General features: G+C 35.7%; 2 protein-coding genes across 3 annotated transcripts; both read right to left on the reverse strand.

Moving 5' to 3' along the window:
* Positions 1-1,700: 1,700 nt before the first annotated feature.
* LOC112034409 (sm-like protein LSM5) lies at positions 1,701-4,793 on the reverse strand. Of its 2 annotated transcripts, none has more exons than XM_024067241.2 (5): positions 4,624-4,793; positions 4,456-4,522; positions 4,222-4,345; positions 2,277-2,349; positions 1,701-1,986 (listed from the first exon to the last, which is right to left on the reverse strand). In XM_024067241.2, the coding sequence occupies exons 2-5, from the start codon at positions 4,487-4,489 to the stop codon at positions 1,954-1,956; spliced, it is 264 nt and encodes an 87-aa protein (XP_023923009.1). In that variant the 5' UTR covers positions 4,490-4,522; positions 4,624-4,793; the 3' UTR covers positions 1,701-1,953. The 2 variants fall into 2 exon arrangements, with proteins under 2 accessions (XP_023923009.1, XP_023923008.1); XM_024067240.2 differs by having other exon boundaries at positions 4,456-4,519; positions 4,624-4,790.
* Positions 4,794-11,423: 6,630 nt separating this feature from the next.
* Positions 11,424-13,058, reverse strand: LOC112034396 (uncharacterized; the record flags this gene model as incomplete). Its single annotated transcript, XM_065763873.1, is given in 2 exon segments — positions 11,424-11,803; positions 11,886-13,058. A coding segment is annotated over 1 exon segment (1,146 nt). The 3' UTR covers positions 11,424-11,803; positions 11,886-11,901.
* Positions 13,059-15,135: the final 2,077 nt, after the last annotated feature.

The following is a 15,135-nucleotide window of genomic DNA, read 5'->3' on the forward strand; positions in this document are numbered from 1 at the left end:
GTGGTCTTGTTTATGCTATTGGATTGTGGTTGGTTGTTGTTTAGGTTTTTGTTCTTTGGGTTTGATCTCTTAGTTTCTAGTTTGATCTCAGTGTGTTTGATCTTTTGGTTTATGGGTTTAATTACTTTGGGTTTGATCTCTCTATTTTTGGATTTGATTTCTCTGGTTTGATCTCTCTTTTTTTGGGTTTGATCTCTCAATCTGGGTTTGATTTCTCTGTGGGTTTATTGTTATCATTTAGACCTGAAAATACCTAACGAATCCAACTACCATCCACTCGAGCCCAATCCGACTCGACCAATGGTTATTGGCGGTCAGTAGTGTGTCTCTCCTTCTACCACTCAACATGAGTAGGTTGGTTTCGAGTTGAGTCCAAAACCGACCTGTGGACAACCCTATAAATAATAAAAGACTCGAAGGGTTTTGTGTTGGAGTTGAAGTTTTTTGAATCTTGAGAGGGATTAGAAATGTGCAGTAGGTGGTAAGATGTATTCCCTTTGTATGTCCTGAATTTTCTCCAAAAAATGGATTCTAATGATCTTTTATTTTTGCACTTATATAGATAGAGAACAGAGAAAGGCCATAACCTCAATTTTCTAGGTAAAAGACCCAAGGAGAAATAGAAGAGATGGAAATGAGACCATCCTAATTACAAAAAGCAACCCATCCAAAAAAGGGGCTCCCTTAATCAAGTGTGCAAGTTTAAGGCTAGCAAGATGTCAGTCAAGGCTTCTCTTTACCAGCATTTTGGTAGAAACATTCAGTTTCATACTCATTAAGGAGTATTGACCACTTGGTTAGCCAGACTTAAATACAGTGACTGGACCAGCTTTCAAAATAAATTGACTAACACTTTCCCTAGATTGCTTTCAGTCTTGCAGGCCAAGCATTGGGGCTAAAGATATCTTTTATATGGCTAATGCATGCATTCACATTGTAGAAGCAGTCTTTGAATGTTCAAAAAGAAGTGCTGTAAACAAAGGTTGACACCCGAAAAGAAAAATGTTCATAAAGCTTCCTTTAGAAGGTATTGGCATCTTTTTGCCTTCAATGGTAGGCTAGTTTTAATAGTGGGTGGTGATGGGTTGCACTATTTAAAAATACCTTCTTGTTGCAACCACCCAACCATTTATTCCATTGAGTTGAGTCCCTTCAAATCAGTTAGAGAAGGTAGAAAAATATCTTAGCAGAACAAGACGTGGTTTGGGTGGTACTAGCATGCATAGTTGACACATGCAAAGGGATTCAGATCAGGTGCAATACCGATGCAATAGCAATACACGATTAAGATTGAAAGTTTAATAAAGAAACTTTCAATCTCAACCATTGAATAAAAAAAAGTTCAAAAGAAGTTGAAAAAGTTAAAAAATGAAAGTGGTAAAAATTAATGTGAGTGGGTGTAGTGTAATTGCACCTGGTGCAATACCCTAGGTATTGAACCAGATCCAAATCCCATGCAAAGATATGATCTTGAAATCTCCTAATTTTATGCATGCAGGAAATGTTTGGAATCTCCAAAAAACTCTGGGGCTTCAATACATTAACATTTATCCAAAATGCCTCTCCGGCAACGTTTTTTGACAAGACAGCTTTGGGTATTTCTTCAAACTGCATATGTTAATTTTCATATTGGGCTCCCCCTCATTCTATTTTATGTCCTCTTGGTTACAGCTTCCCAAATTGGTAATACAATCAATATCTGACGCAATAGTAGAGCTGCACATTAAATATGATTAGCAATACAAACTATTTAGGACAGACACAATCCGTCATAATCCATAATCATTGACAAACCCACTACCATTATCTAACAACCATGATATCAAGTGAATAACAAAGTGGTGGAAAAAAGAGCATCTTGGTGGTCAGAATTCTCATTAAAACAGAGGAGTAATCTGACCCAACCACAGTAGAAGTGGAGGAAATTAATAACAGAGTTGAGGTTAACTGCACTCATTCTGGATCAGGCGAACCACCAGGGACCAGCTGCATTCCAACAAAAGTATTATAACAGTGATTTAGATAATTGAAACTCTATATATATCGCATTTTCACATTAGGGCTCCATTTAAGTTTAATTAAAATAGGAGCAGCAAACTAAGGCTTGCAGAAAAAAAGTTTAAAAAGCATACGGTTTATGCTTTAAGATGAAATGTTTGGGATGTTGAAATCATTGTTTGTATCAATGATAGAGGAAATAATTCTACAAACTTGAATTCAAAAATAAAATACTCTTTAAGTATAATGAATAAAAAAACCCATCATATCTCACTTACAATAGCAATGTTGTTTCCATTTAGTAAAATCTGATCAAGCTTTGTTATCCGTCTCCCTTCAGCAGTGATCTCACTGTAACACATATATAGAGCCATAAAGTGATTAATATAACATCTATAGTTGTCCGCTAACAAATAAAATAAAAATTTTAACTTCAAACAGGAAAAGAAACTCCACCGAAGCTAAAAATGTTGGGTCAACAGTATTTTAAGAGAATAACCCTAATACAATCAATCTCCACAGTATTTTTAAGCTAAACATGTTGAATTATGAGCACCCATTTTTCATCCAAAGATCAAGTACCCCAGGTTAAGAATCCCACCTCAAAGTCTGCTTCCCTTTCATCCACAAAAAAAGTACAGTCTGTGGTTGACCTAATACAATCAACCTCCACCAAATTTTAATATTTCAGACTCAATCTACACCACCTTAAATTTATTTGATAGCATTTGGGCGATTACCTTCAATAACAACTTTTTGATCAGGGGAGCTCATATTTCAATCATGTTATCTTCTGATGTCTGAACACCAAAGGCTTGGACAAAGTGGAAAATGAAGCATCAATAATCCCCTACTGTACCAAACTTCACAAAGAGTAGCTAACTAAATTGAAAGACGTGTCATGTGAAGGGTGTTGCTAAACTCAATGACAGGGATATAATACAGTTATTTCATGCCACAGTCCACATGCACGCACACACACCAAAAAAAGAAAAAAAAACAGATAAAATATATTAAGGTCCAAAGACCCCATAAAATCAAAGCATCAAGATCCAGGAAAATAATAACGCATGCACTCTCTTCTGTGGAATCTAAAGATACCCTAAAAATTTAAAATTCTTTTCTACTACATAAAACTTCTTTAAAAAAATCAACAAGTAAACTTTCATATGAAATTCATAAGACAGGATTTCTTGCAATTGCAAACCACCTACTATAGCATGATCCTGCAAAAAAATCAGAAAAGGACAACCTACACAGGGGATGGACTGAAAATTGTCATGTGGAAGAAATACTTTAATCATTATGAGACAAGATCAAGATGAAGTAAGATTTTTTCTTTTCTTTTTTGCCTAGCTTTTGACATGTTATGCACACGAGATAAGACAGTTACAAAACTTCCAATTTGGAGGCAAATTTTGCAGTCTTTATTTATATAAGCAAAAATATCAGGTGAAAACCTTAAAATTGGGAGAAGCGGGGGAAGAGAAGAAGGAGAAAAGGTAAAAACCTCAAATAATTGAAGAAAAAAAATGCCTTCCAAACAGAATTTTCTAAAAAGAGCACAACAAAACAGTGAATACTGCTTAACACAGAATTCTATATTAATCTATGAGATTGACTATGGAATTCTGTATATTTACCATAAAGTGAGTATCCTTCCCCTCCTTTTCTTGCTAGGATCTGAAACCATGTATAATGGAAAGGACCATTTGCCTACTGACATAACAGATAGGGAGGCTAAGATAAAAGACCTATAGTTGTTTGTAAACTCTCCAAGAAGACGGGTAAATTATCACCTCCATTATCTTGTTCTTTTTTAAAACGATAAGTCATACACACCTAGCGGTTGTTGAACACGCGACCTCACCCTCCACCCCATCATTATGGAAGGAAGAATACTGACCATTTTAGATACTTATAATATATCATACAATCGTCAATGAGCACTAGCTAAAATCAAACCTTCTTTGGGTACAAACTCGGTTGAACTTCCCTCAATATCTTTTTTTTTTTTATTGAATATGAATTTTGAAAAATCCATCATTGGATTACATTTTCTTCTTATATCTTCGATGCTTGCAAAATTTCTAGAAGATCAAAGATTAATAACTATGTATAAAAAATTATGCATAAAAAATAAGTTTATGAATCATACAAGTTAATAACATCGGATTGGTACAACATTTGACATGGGTGTTAAGAACTTAGAGAAGGGCATACTATTCAGTGACGTCTTCGAGGACCATGTTGACATAGACATCGAAGCCCCTAAGAGTACCAACGAGCTCCTTGTCTCCCTTCATTATCACCCATATCTTAGACCCTATGCACCTGTCAATGAGCTCTGAACACAAAATGGGGAAAAAAAATGTTTTCATTTTCTATTGGTTTTCTCTTAATAGAAAACAGAGAGCGAGAGAGAGAGAGAGAGAGAGAGAGAGAAGAGAGTAGGACCTGACGGTAGCAGCTGTGAAGGATTGTTGGCCATGGAGATAGTTGAATATTAAGAGTAAGGATGCTGCTGGCAATCAAAATTATAATTTAAACCCCAAACCAAAAAAACCCTAATAAATAAATAATATGTAATCTGAGAGAGTAACGAAGAAAAAAACTCAAAGTTACCTGAAATTGGGTTGCTAATGCCGCGGGGCCAAACGCTCTCGACTGAGTAACAAAAGAAAGAAAGAAAGACAAACTCTCCGGTAAGAGTAGGTGGTAAGGCCTCCCTCTTCTCTTTTTAAATTTTACTTTTGTGGATTCGGTCCTTTTACTCGCAGCCTCTTTCTTATTTTATTTATTTTTTGGTAAAGCATCTTTCTTATTTGTGTTTTGTTAATATTACTAGTTAGAGCATTCGCATCAGTCCGTGTATTTTACACGCCTATTTTTACACTAAAAATTTAATTTTTCTATTTTATACATACACTTTTACAAAACACTCACATCAATTCATCTATTTTATCACCACTTTTATTTAAATAATCAATTTTCTCAATTTTTTTATTATTTCCTCAACTAACCCTTATTATACACGCGCGCTCTCTTTCTCTCTCAGCCCATTTTTTCTCAACCCATTTTTTCTGATTTTGCTCTCTCTCTCTCTCTCTCTCTCTCTCAGCCCATCTCTCTACCCATAACCCATCTCTATACCCATTTCTGAATTAGCTTTACCTCTCGGTCCATACCGCTCCACAGCTCTGATCCACAGCTCCCACGAGCTCCGATTCACAGCTCCGCACCACCACTCCGATCCACGCTCCGATCCACAGCTCCGAACCACCGCTCCGATCCAAGCTCCCACGAGCTCCGATCCACAGCTACGAACCATCACCAATCTGAAATTTCCATTTGAAACTCCAATCCAAGCATGGCGCCGATCTGAAACTCCGATCCAAGCACGACGAGAAGAACTCCGATCCAAGCACAACAAGAAGAACGCCGATCCAAGCGCTCCGATCCAAGCACGCCGATCCTCCACAAGCGCCGATCTACTCTCTCTGTCTCTATTGGTGTGTTCGTGTGTGGGCGTGTTTGGTTTTGTGGTGTCTATGGGTTATTTTGTTGTTGATTTTGTGGTGGTTGATTTTTGATTTTGCCTGTGGGAGTGTGTATCGGAGGAAGAAGATGATGAGGAGTTGGTTGTGCAGATAGAGAAGAGAGAGAAAAAAATGAGCGAAATTAGAAATTATTAAAATAATCTACACACAAGCTACAGTAACCGTGTATATATCCACGGTTACTGTAGCTCATGAAAATTTTTAGAAGAATTTACACAGTTTTACACGATCTGATGTGGGAGGATTTTTGGCCAAAATGTGTAAAATGAGGAAGTTTTTGTATTATAGATGATTATCCACATGCTGATGCGAATGCTCTAACACCATTGCACAAATGCAAAAGCCTCAAGTTTATATTAATGAAATTTTTTAATATAATCCCAAAAGTCTGTGTTATTTATCTAAGAGTTAGGTCATTTTAGATATACATCACTGTAAATTTCTTTAAAAAATCTTCTCCTCTCTTCTTATGTGTGTATGTTAAAATACATAATATTCTTAAAAGAAATGACCTTTTTTCCTATAAAAAAGAAAGAAAAAAGAAAAAAAGAGCCTCTTTAGGCGTGTCTAGTATAAATTATCTTTGTTTAGTGGGTTCTAGCTAGCTTAAGAGATTTTGTAAAGTCTTTTATGGTTGAATAAGAGAATTGAAATCTAAACTCTACTTATACCACAAACTAATTGGTGTCTTGATTTGATAATAAAAAAACTATATTACCAGGAGCGGATGCAATAAATTAAAACTCTAAAAAAAAAAAAAATTATCTTTGTTTAAACCATCATAATAAATCTTAGAAATTTACATCAAGTGAAAATGTATAATGAAATTGAAATTATAAAACTACTTAAAAAAATGCATGTGAAAATATTAATGAAAACTATTGTGGGCATCAAAAACACTCTAAGCTAACTCAAGCACAAATGTTCTTGATTTACACAACAACTTTCTAAAAAATGGGGAAGAGATACACAATGGGAAGATCAAGCAGATGATTAGAAATAGAATTAAGCCTTCATATATATAAAAACAATGTTCCCAAAGTACAGAGGAAAAAAAATCAAAGGAACAAATGTATAAAAAAAAATACTCTCACTCTTTCTCTAGTTCTTCCTCAGGCTTTATCTCTCTATTTTTTCTGAATCTCCTCTCCTATTACCCTCCTCCTCCTTTTATAGCAATTTCCCCTCATCCTCTAGGTGTCGAGCTCCCAGCTAAATTTGGGGGATACTTGTCCAATTAGCACTCTGTCCTGCCATTTCTTGATCATGAAGAAGAACTTTTAGGGGTGTTTTCATTGCTTAGGCCAATCATTCAGTATTTAATGTGGTTCACATTAGGTAAGGGATCTCATTAATATGGAGGTGACTGTTTCATTGGATTCTATATTTTCTTTGTCGTGTCCTTCAAAAAAGATGTACAAGATGGGTGGTCCTACATAAGGGAGGAAGTTGCTATCTGAGGTACCTTAGTGACCTCGAAAGAAGGGTTAGAGGGTTACCTCGACTATGATTCCTCGGGAAGGTTGCTGTCCCTAATCTCCACGGTTGTAAGCCCAGCTGGTTCCTTTCCACTAGTAGGCCATTTCATCTATAATCATACCTTGGGCTGAGCATATTCCTCGGATTTACCTCTTAGGCTTTAGTCCTTGGGTCGAATAAGAGTTCCCCCACCCTCCCCCCCCCCCCTCCTCCTCCAAAACTATTATTAAGAAGTTGATGGATCAATGTAAAAATTAGAAATTTAGTTGATTTAAGTGTAGCATAAGCTCAAAAGCTTTTTTTTTTTTTTAAATGAGAATACTTTCATTTCATCCAATTTGGGGTTGATGCTTTTTCCATTCATAGAAATGTCTAGGAGTGTGACGAGATATAGCACAAAAAAATTAACACCCCCACGTACACATAGATCTCATCACACTCCTAAGTATTTCTATAATTGAAAAATGCATCAACTCCAAATTTGGCTTATAAGTCCCTCCCCCCCCCCCCCCTTTTTAACTCTTTTCTATTATCTCTCTCTCTCTCTCTCTCTCTCTCTCTCTCTCTCTCTCTAATAAAAACTTCATCATGTTTATATAGAAAAATTGTAAAATTATGTAACTTTCAATTGTTTGCACTCTCTACCATCAATATAAAATATACAATGATATAGTACGGATTTTCCTCTTCCTTAACACTTTGTTGGTGTTGTGGTATTTGTTTTGCAATGGCTCCAAAATCACCATCCTCCAAAGCTAAAGCAAAAACATCCTCCAAGAGATGTAAGTTGTCTAACTTTAATCCTAAAATCTTTGTTATTGAAGAAGCTTATTAGGCATACTTGGAAATCTTCAAATATGCTCCAATAGTTGTAGAGCGTATGGTAGATGTCAGATTCTTCAAGGGCACTTCCATTTTTACTACTCTAAGGGATTGAGAATGGGAACCAATTTTCTCATCTTTCAACGAGTCTCTTATCAAAGAAATTATTTGGGAGTTCTATGCAAACCTCATAAGTTCCGAAGAATGTGTGAAATGCTTTGTTAGGGCTATTCGCTTCAAACTCACTACCCGAGATCAAATATCACCAGTATTGCCCTTAGTCCTTGGATTGACACATAATCGTATGAAAGTTGTCAAACTCTAGGATTAGAAACTGTAGCAAGATTCTTGGGGGCTCATTACCATCTTGGAGTCTCCTCTATGACTACAGGCAGGTATTCCATTGAAAATAAAGGTCTTCTAAATATTTTGGGTGCCAACTTTTACCCAATTGATCACTTCACCTATATCGGCAATGGTCATGCTGACTTTCTTTATGATCTTCTCAAGGGCAACACGATCGACATTTGCTATCACATCTATCACTATGTTCGTCAACAAAGTGTCTGAAAGTCATCTGTAAATGGTCTTCCATTCCCTTCTTTTGTGATGAAGATTTGTGATCATTTCAGTATTCCTCGACCGGAGTCGTATACTTCCCTATATAGGTTTGGCCCCATAAATTCATCAACTCTTACTCGAGTTCATGCACAAATTGAGAAAGGTGCCGTCAAAGAAAAGAGTTCCTCTAGAGAAAAAGGAACATATAGTCAACGTCCTTCTCCTGGATCCGGTGGTGTTGATGTAGGCCTTAATGAAGAGATTGAACGTATGGTTGAAGAAGGGGCTCCGCCTCCTTTTGGGGTGTTCGACATTCAAGATATGTTTGAAGAACTCTCTCCCAAATTGCTCTTGGTTTCTCTCAAATTGACTCTTAGTTCTGAGATGTCTATGCTCGTTTTGATGGTCTAGACAAAGGTTTTGAATTCCGTGTCATTTTGGCTAGAATGACCATAATATTTTGTTCCAGTGTGTAATTCGGTGCAAGTGACCCCTCAGTTTTGTCTTGCTTTAAATTCCGGCCTATTTTGGCCTAAATCGGCCGAGATACTTGTTCCAGACTGAAATTATAACATAGTGAGAGAGTGAAAAAAAAAAAGGATTTCACCAAAAACAAAAGAAAAATTTGGAAGAGAGATGGAAGTAAGAGATAGGAAAAAATGATATAAAATATTTACAAATATGAACTGACCAAATTGGTCTGCAACAAAAATGCAGAAGATGACATTGAAGATGGTGTTAGACAAGGTAAACAAGAGCTTGGTACACTAGCTAGCTCTAAAAAACAAAAGAAGGAGAAAGAAGATGGTGGAAAAGAAGAAATTGAAATAACAAATGTGAACAACAAGCAGTGGAGAAGGAAGGAGATGCTGAGAGAGTAGAGCATTGGGATGAAAAAAAAAATAATAATAATAATTTGAGTTGACAAGACACACGTTCTTGGACAGGTAAGGAGAGGGAGGAAAAAAAAGAAAAAGAAAAATGAAATAAAGTTGTAATATACGTTGTGTTTGGGCTTGGGGGGTTTTAAGCCCATCTCAATCCAATTTAAAGTAGCAAAAACTAGCCTTGTCACACCTGCTCTGTGCGTGTGATAAGACTTTTTTTTAGTGGTCATAACAAAAAAAATGTGTTTTTTATTTTATATATATAATTTTTATTTTGAGAATCTAATTTATTAGTAGATAAAGAAATTTGAAAATCAACAAGAAAATAATCCTATGTTTTAGCCTTTAGGCAATGTTTTAGTGGGAGTTAGGATTATATTTTTACTGGATTGTCCTTTAGTTTTATCTCTACTTAAACATAGTGATGTAGGGGTATTTTAGAATCAAAAAAAAAAAAAAAAATCTAATTCAAACAAGAGAAACCACTTAAATAGTAGTATAGATTAAGTTGTAGCCTAATATAAAATTAATTAATTAATATTTTTTTTGGAGAAAGTTAAATTAATTAATATCATTAAATACTAATATAATATATATTTTTTTGAGCCTCATACTAATATAATATGTTGCTAAACAAAAACGCCTATAATATTTAAAAAAAAAAAAAAAAAAAAACTCTTACCTCTAGGTGTGTATTTTAATTTGGAAGGTAGACAAGAAAGGGACTAACGGATATAAGAACTCTCTAAAGTACAAGAAATATTTGTATTGGTTATTGGAGGATGGAAAATTATTGTGGCATCAACGTTCAAGTGTCCAAGTAAACACAAAATTTCAAGTTTGAAAATCATACAATTGAAAATGCTTCACAAATATAAATTTGTATTTATTGATGAAAACAGTATAATTCTCGGTGATTGATTATTTTACACTGCCTATAATAAGGTGGAATGGAGATATCTTTAACAAGTGATGTTAAGAATGAGTTTTCACTTGGAGTGGGTGTCATCAATTATAAATTGTATTACTTATGTTACTTTCTCTATTATAATAAATGGGGGGTACCAAGAGGTCATAGTACTTTTTCTAGGAGAATTTTTGTCAAGGAGATCCATTATCCTCTTATTTGTTTCTATTATGGGCAAAAGAGCTTATTACTTGAATCAGGAAGGCATACATTAATGTTGAGGCATCTATAGAAGATTGCAATTTATCGTAATGGACCACAATTATCACATTTGATCTTTGCAGATAGCAGTCTTACATTTTCCAAGATCCACTGTTAAAGATTGTGAGCACATATTCGACATTTCCAAATTTATAAACATGCTTCGGGACATTCTCCAAATTTTACAATACTTGTCTGAATTTTCAAAAAGTATTCTAAGTAATGTACAATGCTCCTAAACTATTAGAAAGCAAATATAGGAATAAAATCTCCCATAAATGAGGAAAGAAAAGCACTAGCATATCCTCATTAACAAAACAGAGTCTTTTAGAAACTAGTAAGAATTATTGTTATGATCATAAACAATATATATTCTATTATGGCCACCCCACATTCAATGGACCATCCTTGGGCCCACTAGTTCTTTCATCTCATCAAGGGCCATTCTAGCCCCATTACTTGGCATTTTTCTCAACCCAAGAGGTCTGGGCTATTCTCAGGCCCAAGCACTGCTCTTGTGCTTCTCTGCCTTTAGGACCCATGCATTTTGGGATTTGCTTACTGGCTCATATATCAAATTATTGAATCACCTAATTAAATCAAATCTTCCAACACATACAAACCAACGGGACAGCCCCAGGGCCCAGATAAATCTATCAGAGAGGGATACAAGACATTCTAAACTGCCCAGATATATAAATAACCGTTGCCTGGGTTGCCAGATGGCCCATATCCACCAAAAGAGAAAAGGGCCACCAACGGCCTTCAGGCTATAACCACAACATTTTAGTAACTTCGGAATGGTAAATCCAAAAGATTTAAATGTTAAGGACAAATCAAAATAATTTCATCATTGTTATAAAAAATAAATAAAATAAAAATTCATCACATCAAAAGAAAAAAAAAAAAAAAAAAAAAAATCAAACTTAGTTAAAAGAGAAGGAAGAGTTCTTGCATAAAACTAAAAATTCTATTAAATAACGTACCGTTTAATTTAACTTAATACAACCAAGATTACATTTGGAAAAGGTAAAAGGAATCAAACGATAGAAATAGTTCAAATGGAGATCATCACTCCATGACTAGACTTAATACACAATACAAGCTCCATAACAATCACAATTCATCAACTCCACTTCCACTTGAAATAATTCACATTTCTGAGAGCTGAGTGTAATTCGTGTCAGAGCCAGCCTTCAACAATAGAATCTGACACTCTTTTCCATTCTCAAATTTACTCCATCCCCAAACAAACTTTAAAAACTCTTGACCAGGAACAAGCTTACAAGTTTCTCAAATCACAGTGTTCTTAATCAACAGGAAGGATCCTGTTGTTCAAAGGCAGTAGTTGGGTCAGCCATAGGCAATCTGAAAATAATTCCAGTAAATATCAGTAAAATGGAAATTTACCAGACATAATGACTCTTCAAGGTTGATCTCCATTTGACCTTGACCGTGTCAAACGCCGACGTCTTCTAGGAACCGGAGATCCATCTTCACCCACATCACTTAATATTCGCAAGTCATCGTCATCATCATTATCATCCTGTAGACCCAACAGATTCTCACCCCAAAGAAACCGCCGTTCAGATAAAGCTCCTGCTGGCCGTCGATGTCTCATCCAAGCCCTTGACCGGGCCCGTGATTCCCCAACACCATCCATCGAGCCAATCATCTGAAACAAAAACAAAGTAGTCCACCATGGCCCATTAACTTCACCTGCACCACTTTCCCTTTCACCTGCTAGTCTATCTCCATTTTCAATAACATAGTCCCCAACCACAACAGCTCCAGGCATAGCTGAACGAATAGCACTGACTATATCACCATACTCTCTCTGGTGCTCAAGGCTTCGCCATGCTCGTTCTCTAGAGGGATCTATGTCAGAGGGTCGGGTTGTGGGGTGAACCCTTCTTGCATGCCGTCGCAATTCCTGGTAGTTACCAAAGAACGAGCATGATTCCCTAGAGCAACTTCGCTTCTTCAGGTTAAGATAATTCCTGGCCTCTTCCACAACCTCCCACCCAAGTATGTCTCCTCGGCACAAAGGGCATTTCAAGCTCAATTTTGATTCTGATGAATTCTCCACATCTAACTCTTCAACCTCAACCCTTTCCTGATAGGATTCAGAATCAACTGTTTCCAATATGCCTTCTTGCATTTCTAAATGTCTACTTTGATCCTGAGGACCATCTTCTCCCAGTGCTCCAGGCAATCCAACAGATATTACAGCGTTTCTTTCATTTAGATTGTGATTTTCACTAGCCTGATTTAAGTCAGTACTCAAAGCCAAGTTCATACCAGAAGCATTACTAGAATTGTATGGATTTACATGTAAAGAAGTGGGTAAAGTCCTAGTGTTGGCCCTTAATTTTTTAAAGCGGTCCAGGCAATTTGAATGCCTGTAACTTGTATCACAAATATAAGATCTGCAACCCTTGTCATGTGAGCTGCACAGGAGGAGAACAGCATTATGCGGATGGTCCATGCAGATAGGGCATGAAACCTCATCCAACTCTTTGTGAAGAGAACGGATATCTGAACCAAAATGTCTTCGTTTTACACCAGCCATCTTGTTTGCACTGTTGTAAATTACTCAAGACACATTTAACTTATTAGAACACCAGTACAATCAAGCACAATGTTAAAAAAACAAAAGTACTAACAATATGGCATTATTGAGAGCAAAAATTTTAAGTGACACATGAACACAATAGAGTGATTCTACTTATCAAAATACACACGCGTACACATAGAGTGATTCTAACAAGTTTAAAATGAAATTAAAAGGCATTCATGTCAGACAAAATAACACTAGCAGGCTATGAGCACTAAACCTGAATGACTAAAAAAATCATCATCCACATCCCAACAAAGTACTCTGTTTTTGAGAGGGTGAATTATCTCCTAATTACTGCTCAATACTTATTTTCCTTTCAGACTTCCAAATAAGTTTTAAGGCCATGGAATAATTCTTTTGTCCATATGACTAAGACAGATTCTGACCAGATTATTACCCAACTGGATCTTTAATTAGATAAGCAGTCCACCTGAAAAAACACACACTTTTCTGGTAATCCACCAAAAGGCACAAAAATTTAAATATACTCTCTCTATGAAAATAACACTCATGCCTTCAAATAGCCTCTTTTCACAGAAATAATCAGTAAACTAAAAAAAATGAGATCTACAACTGAACAGAACTCAAACAAAGTCATGCAGATCCTTTCACCAATTCTTTTAGGGGCCCTCTTAAACTTATAGTATGATTAAACTTTCATAAAATTAAACCTTTTCGTTAGTGCATCTGATTATCCTACATTGCATGGCACAAACATCTAGCAAAAAAATAGTCATCTTATCCTACTTCTAACTTCTTAAGTGTGTTTTTCTTATACTTCATTTCATGACACAAACCTCTAACTTCTAAAATATGTTTTCTTTTCTGGGTTTCTAATATTGCTATTCTGGGAGGGCTAGGCTATTATCCTAACACATTCATGCAATTTATGATAACAAACGGTCACCTGAGAGAGAGAGAATGGGATTTCTGATTTTTTTACTCTTCATTTAATTATTATGATTACTTAAATACAAGTGCACTCAATGGGTTATGAACCTACAACCTCATCCTCCATCTAGTTTTTATGGGAAGGATGGGTCATTTGATCTAGAGATCACAGCAAGCCACTCTAATCATACAAGATTAAGATCAATATCCCCTTTCTTCTAGTATACCTAGCAAATAAAGTGGACCAATTAAATCCCCGTACAACACCTATATATGAATTATTCATAATAAGTTCAGCCTCATTTAGATATAATCAAACCACCCTGTTAGAGAGAGAGTTCAGCTTCCACAGGATCTAGTTGAACCAAAAGGAAAATCCTTAGGGCCCTCACTGAGCCCAAAGAGAGAATTTCTATGCTTATTACTGGTAAAGTATATAAACTACCCTTGAACACTGCTTATAGTCTTGAACCCTTCTCAAGTAATCTTTTATTATCTATCGAATTCTCTTCATCTGCTCGATAAATTTACAGTGAAGATTCACAAAATCACATTTTGAGTCCATCCCTCCAAACTAAACCAAGAAAATGACTAGCATCTTACCAGAACATAAGAAGGTCCTTTGGAAAAAAAACAACCTCAAAGTAATTCCATCCAGCATCTTACCAGAAAATTAGCCCCAATGAGGTTCAATGTGCACGAGCCAAAATGAGTAGGCCTTACTGAAACTAAACAACCTCAGAGTAATTACATCTAGATGAGAATGATGCATAGAAGATATTTTTACCACTATACGAAACTTTTAGAACACAGAACCAGCCAGCCCAATGAGAAAGAACTCCATGGCTACTATCCAAATCCACCCAGTACTTCCTTTGATTCCAAACCAAAATCTAACTAACACAAAAATCACTCACCATCAAAGTGATAAATCTCCCATTGGAAATTTTAAGTCCCCAAATTTCATTGTTGGAGGATCAAGATGAACACAACTCTGACTAATGAATAGATAACTACAGAAGCTACAAACATGAGCAAAAGGCAAATGAAAAGATATATTGTGAGAGCAATAAACACTACTAAACCATATAATAATAGGATGTAAAAAAAAAAAAAAAAAAAAAAAAAAAAAAAAAAAAAAAAAAAAAA

This window comes from Quercus suber, unplaced genomic scaffold (assembly GCF_002906115.3).
Source record: "Quercus suber isolate HL8 unplaced genomic scaffold, Cork oak 2.0 scaffold_529, whole genome shotgun sequence".
Taxonomy (NCBI): domain Eukaryota; kingdom Viridiplantae; phylum Streptophyta; class Magnoliopsida; order Fagales; family Fagaceae; genus Quercus; species Quercus suber.

Coding starts and splice junctions, on each gene's coding strand:
- LOC112034409 (XM_024067241.2), bottom strand. CDS start 4,489: ATGGCCAACAATCCTTCACAGCTGCTACCGTCAG. Junction 2,350..4,221: donor CTCGAAGACGTCACTGAATA/GTATGCCCTTCT, acceptor TATGTGTTACAG/TGAGATCACTGCTGAAGGGA. Junction 1,987..2,276: donor ATGGAAACAACATTGCTATT/GTAAGTGAGATA, acceptor GTTGGAATGCAG/CTGGTCCCTGGTGGTTCGCC.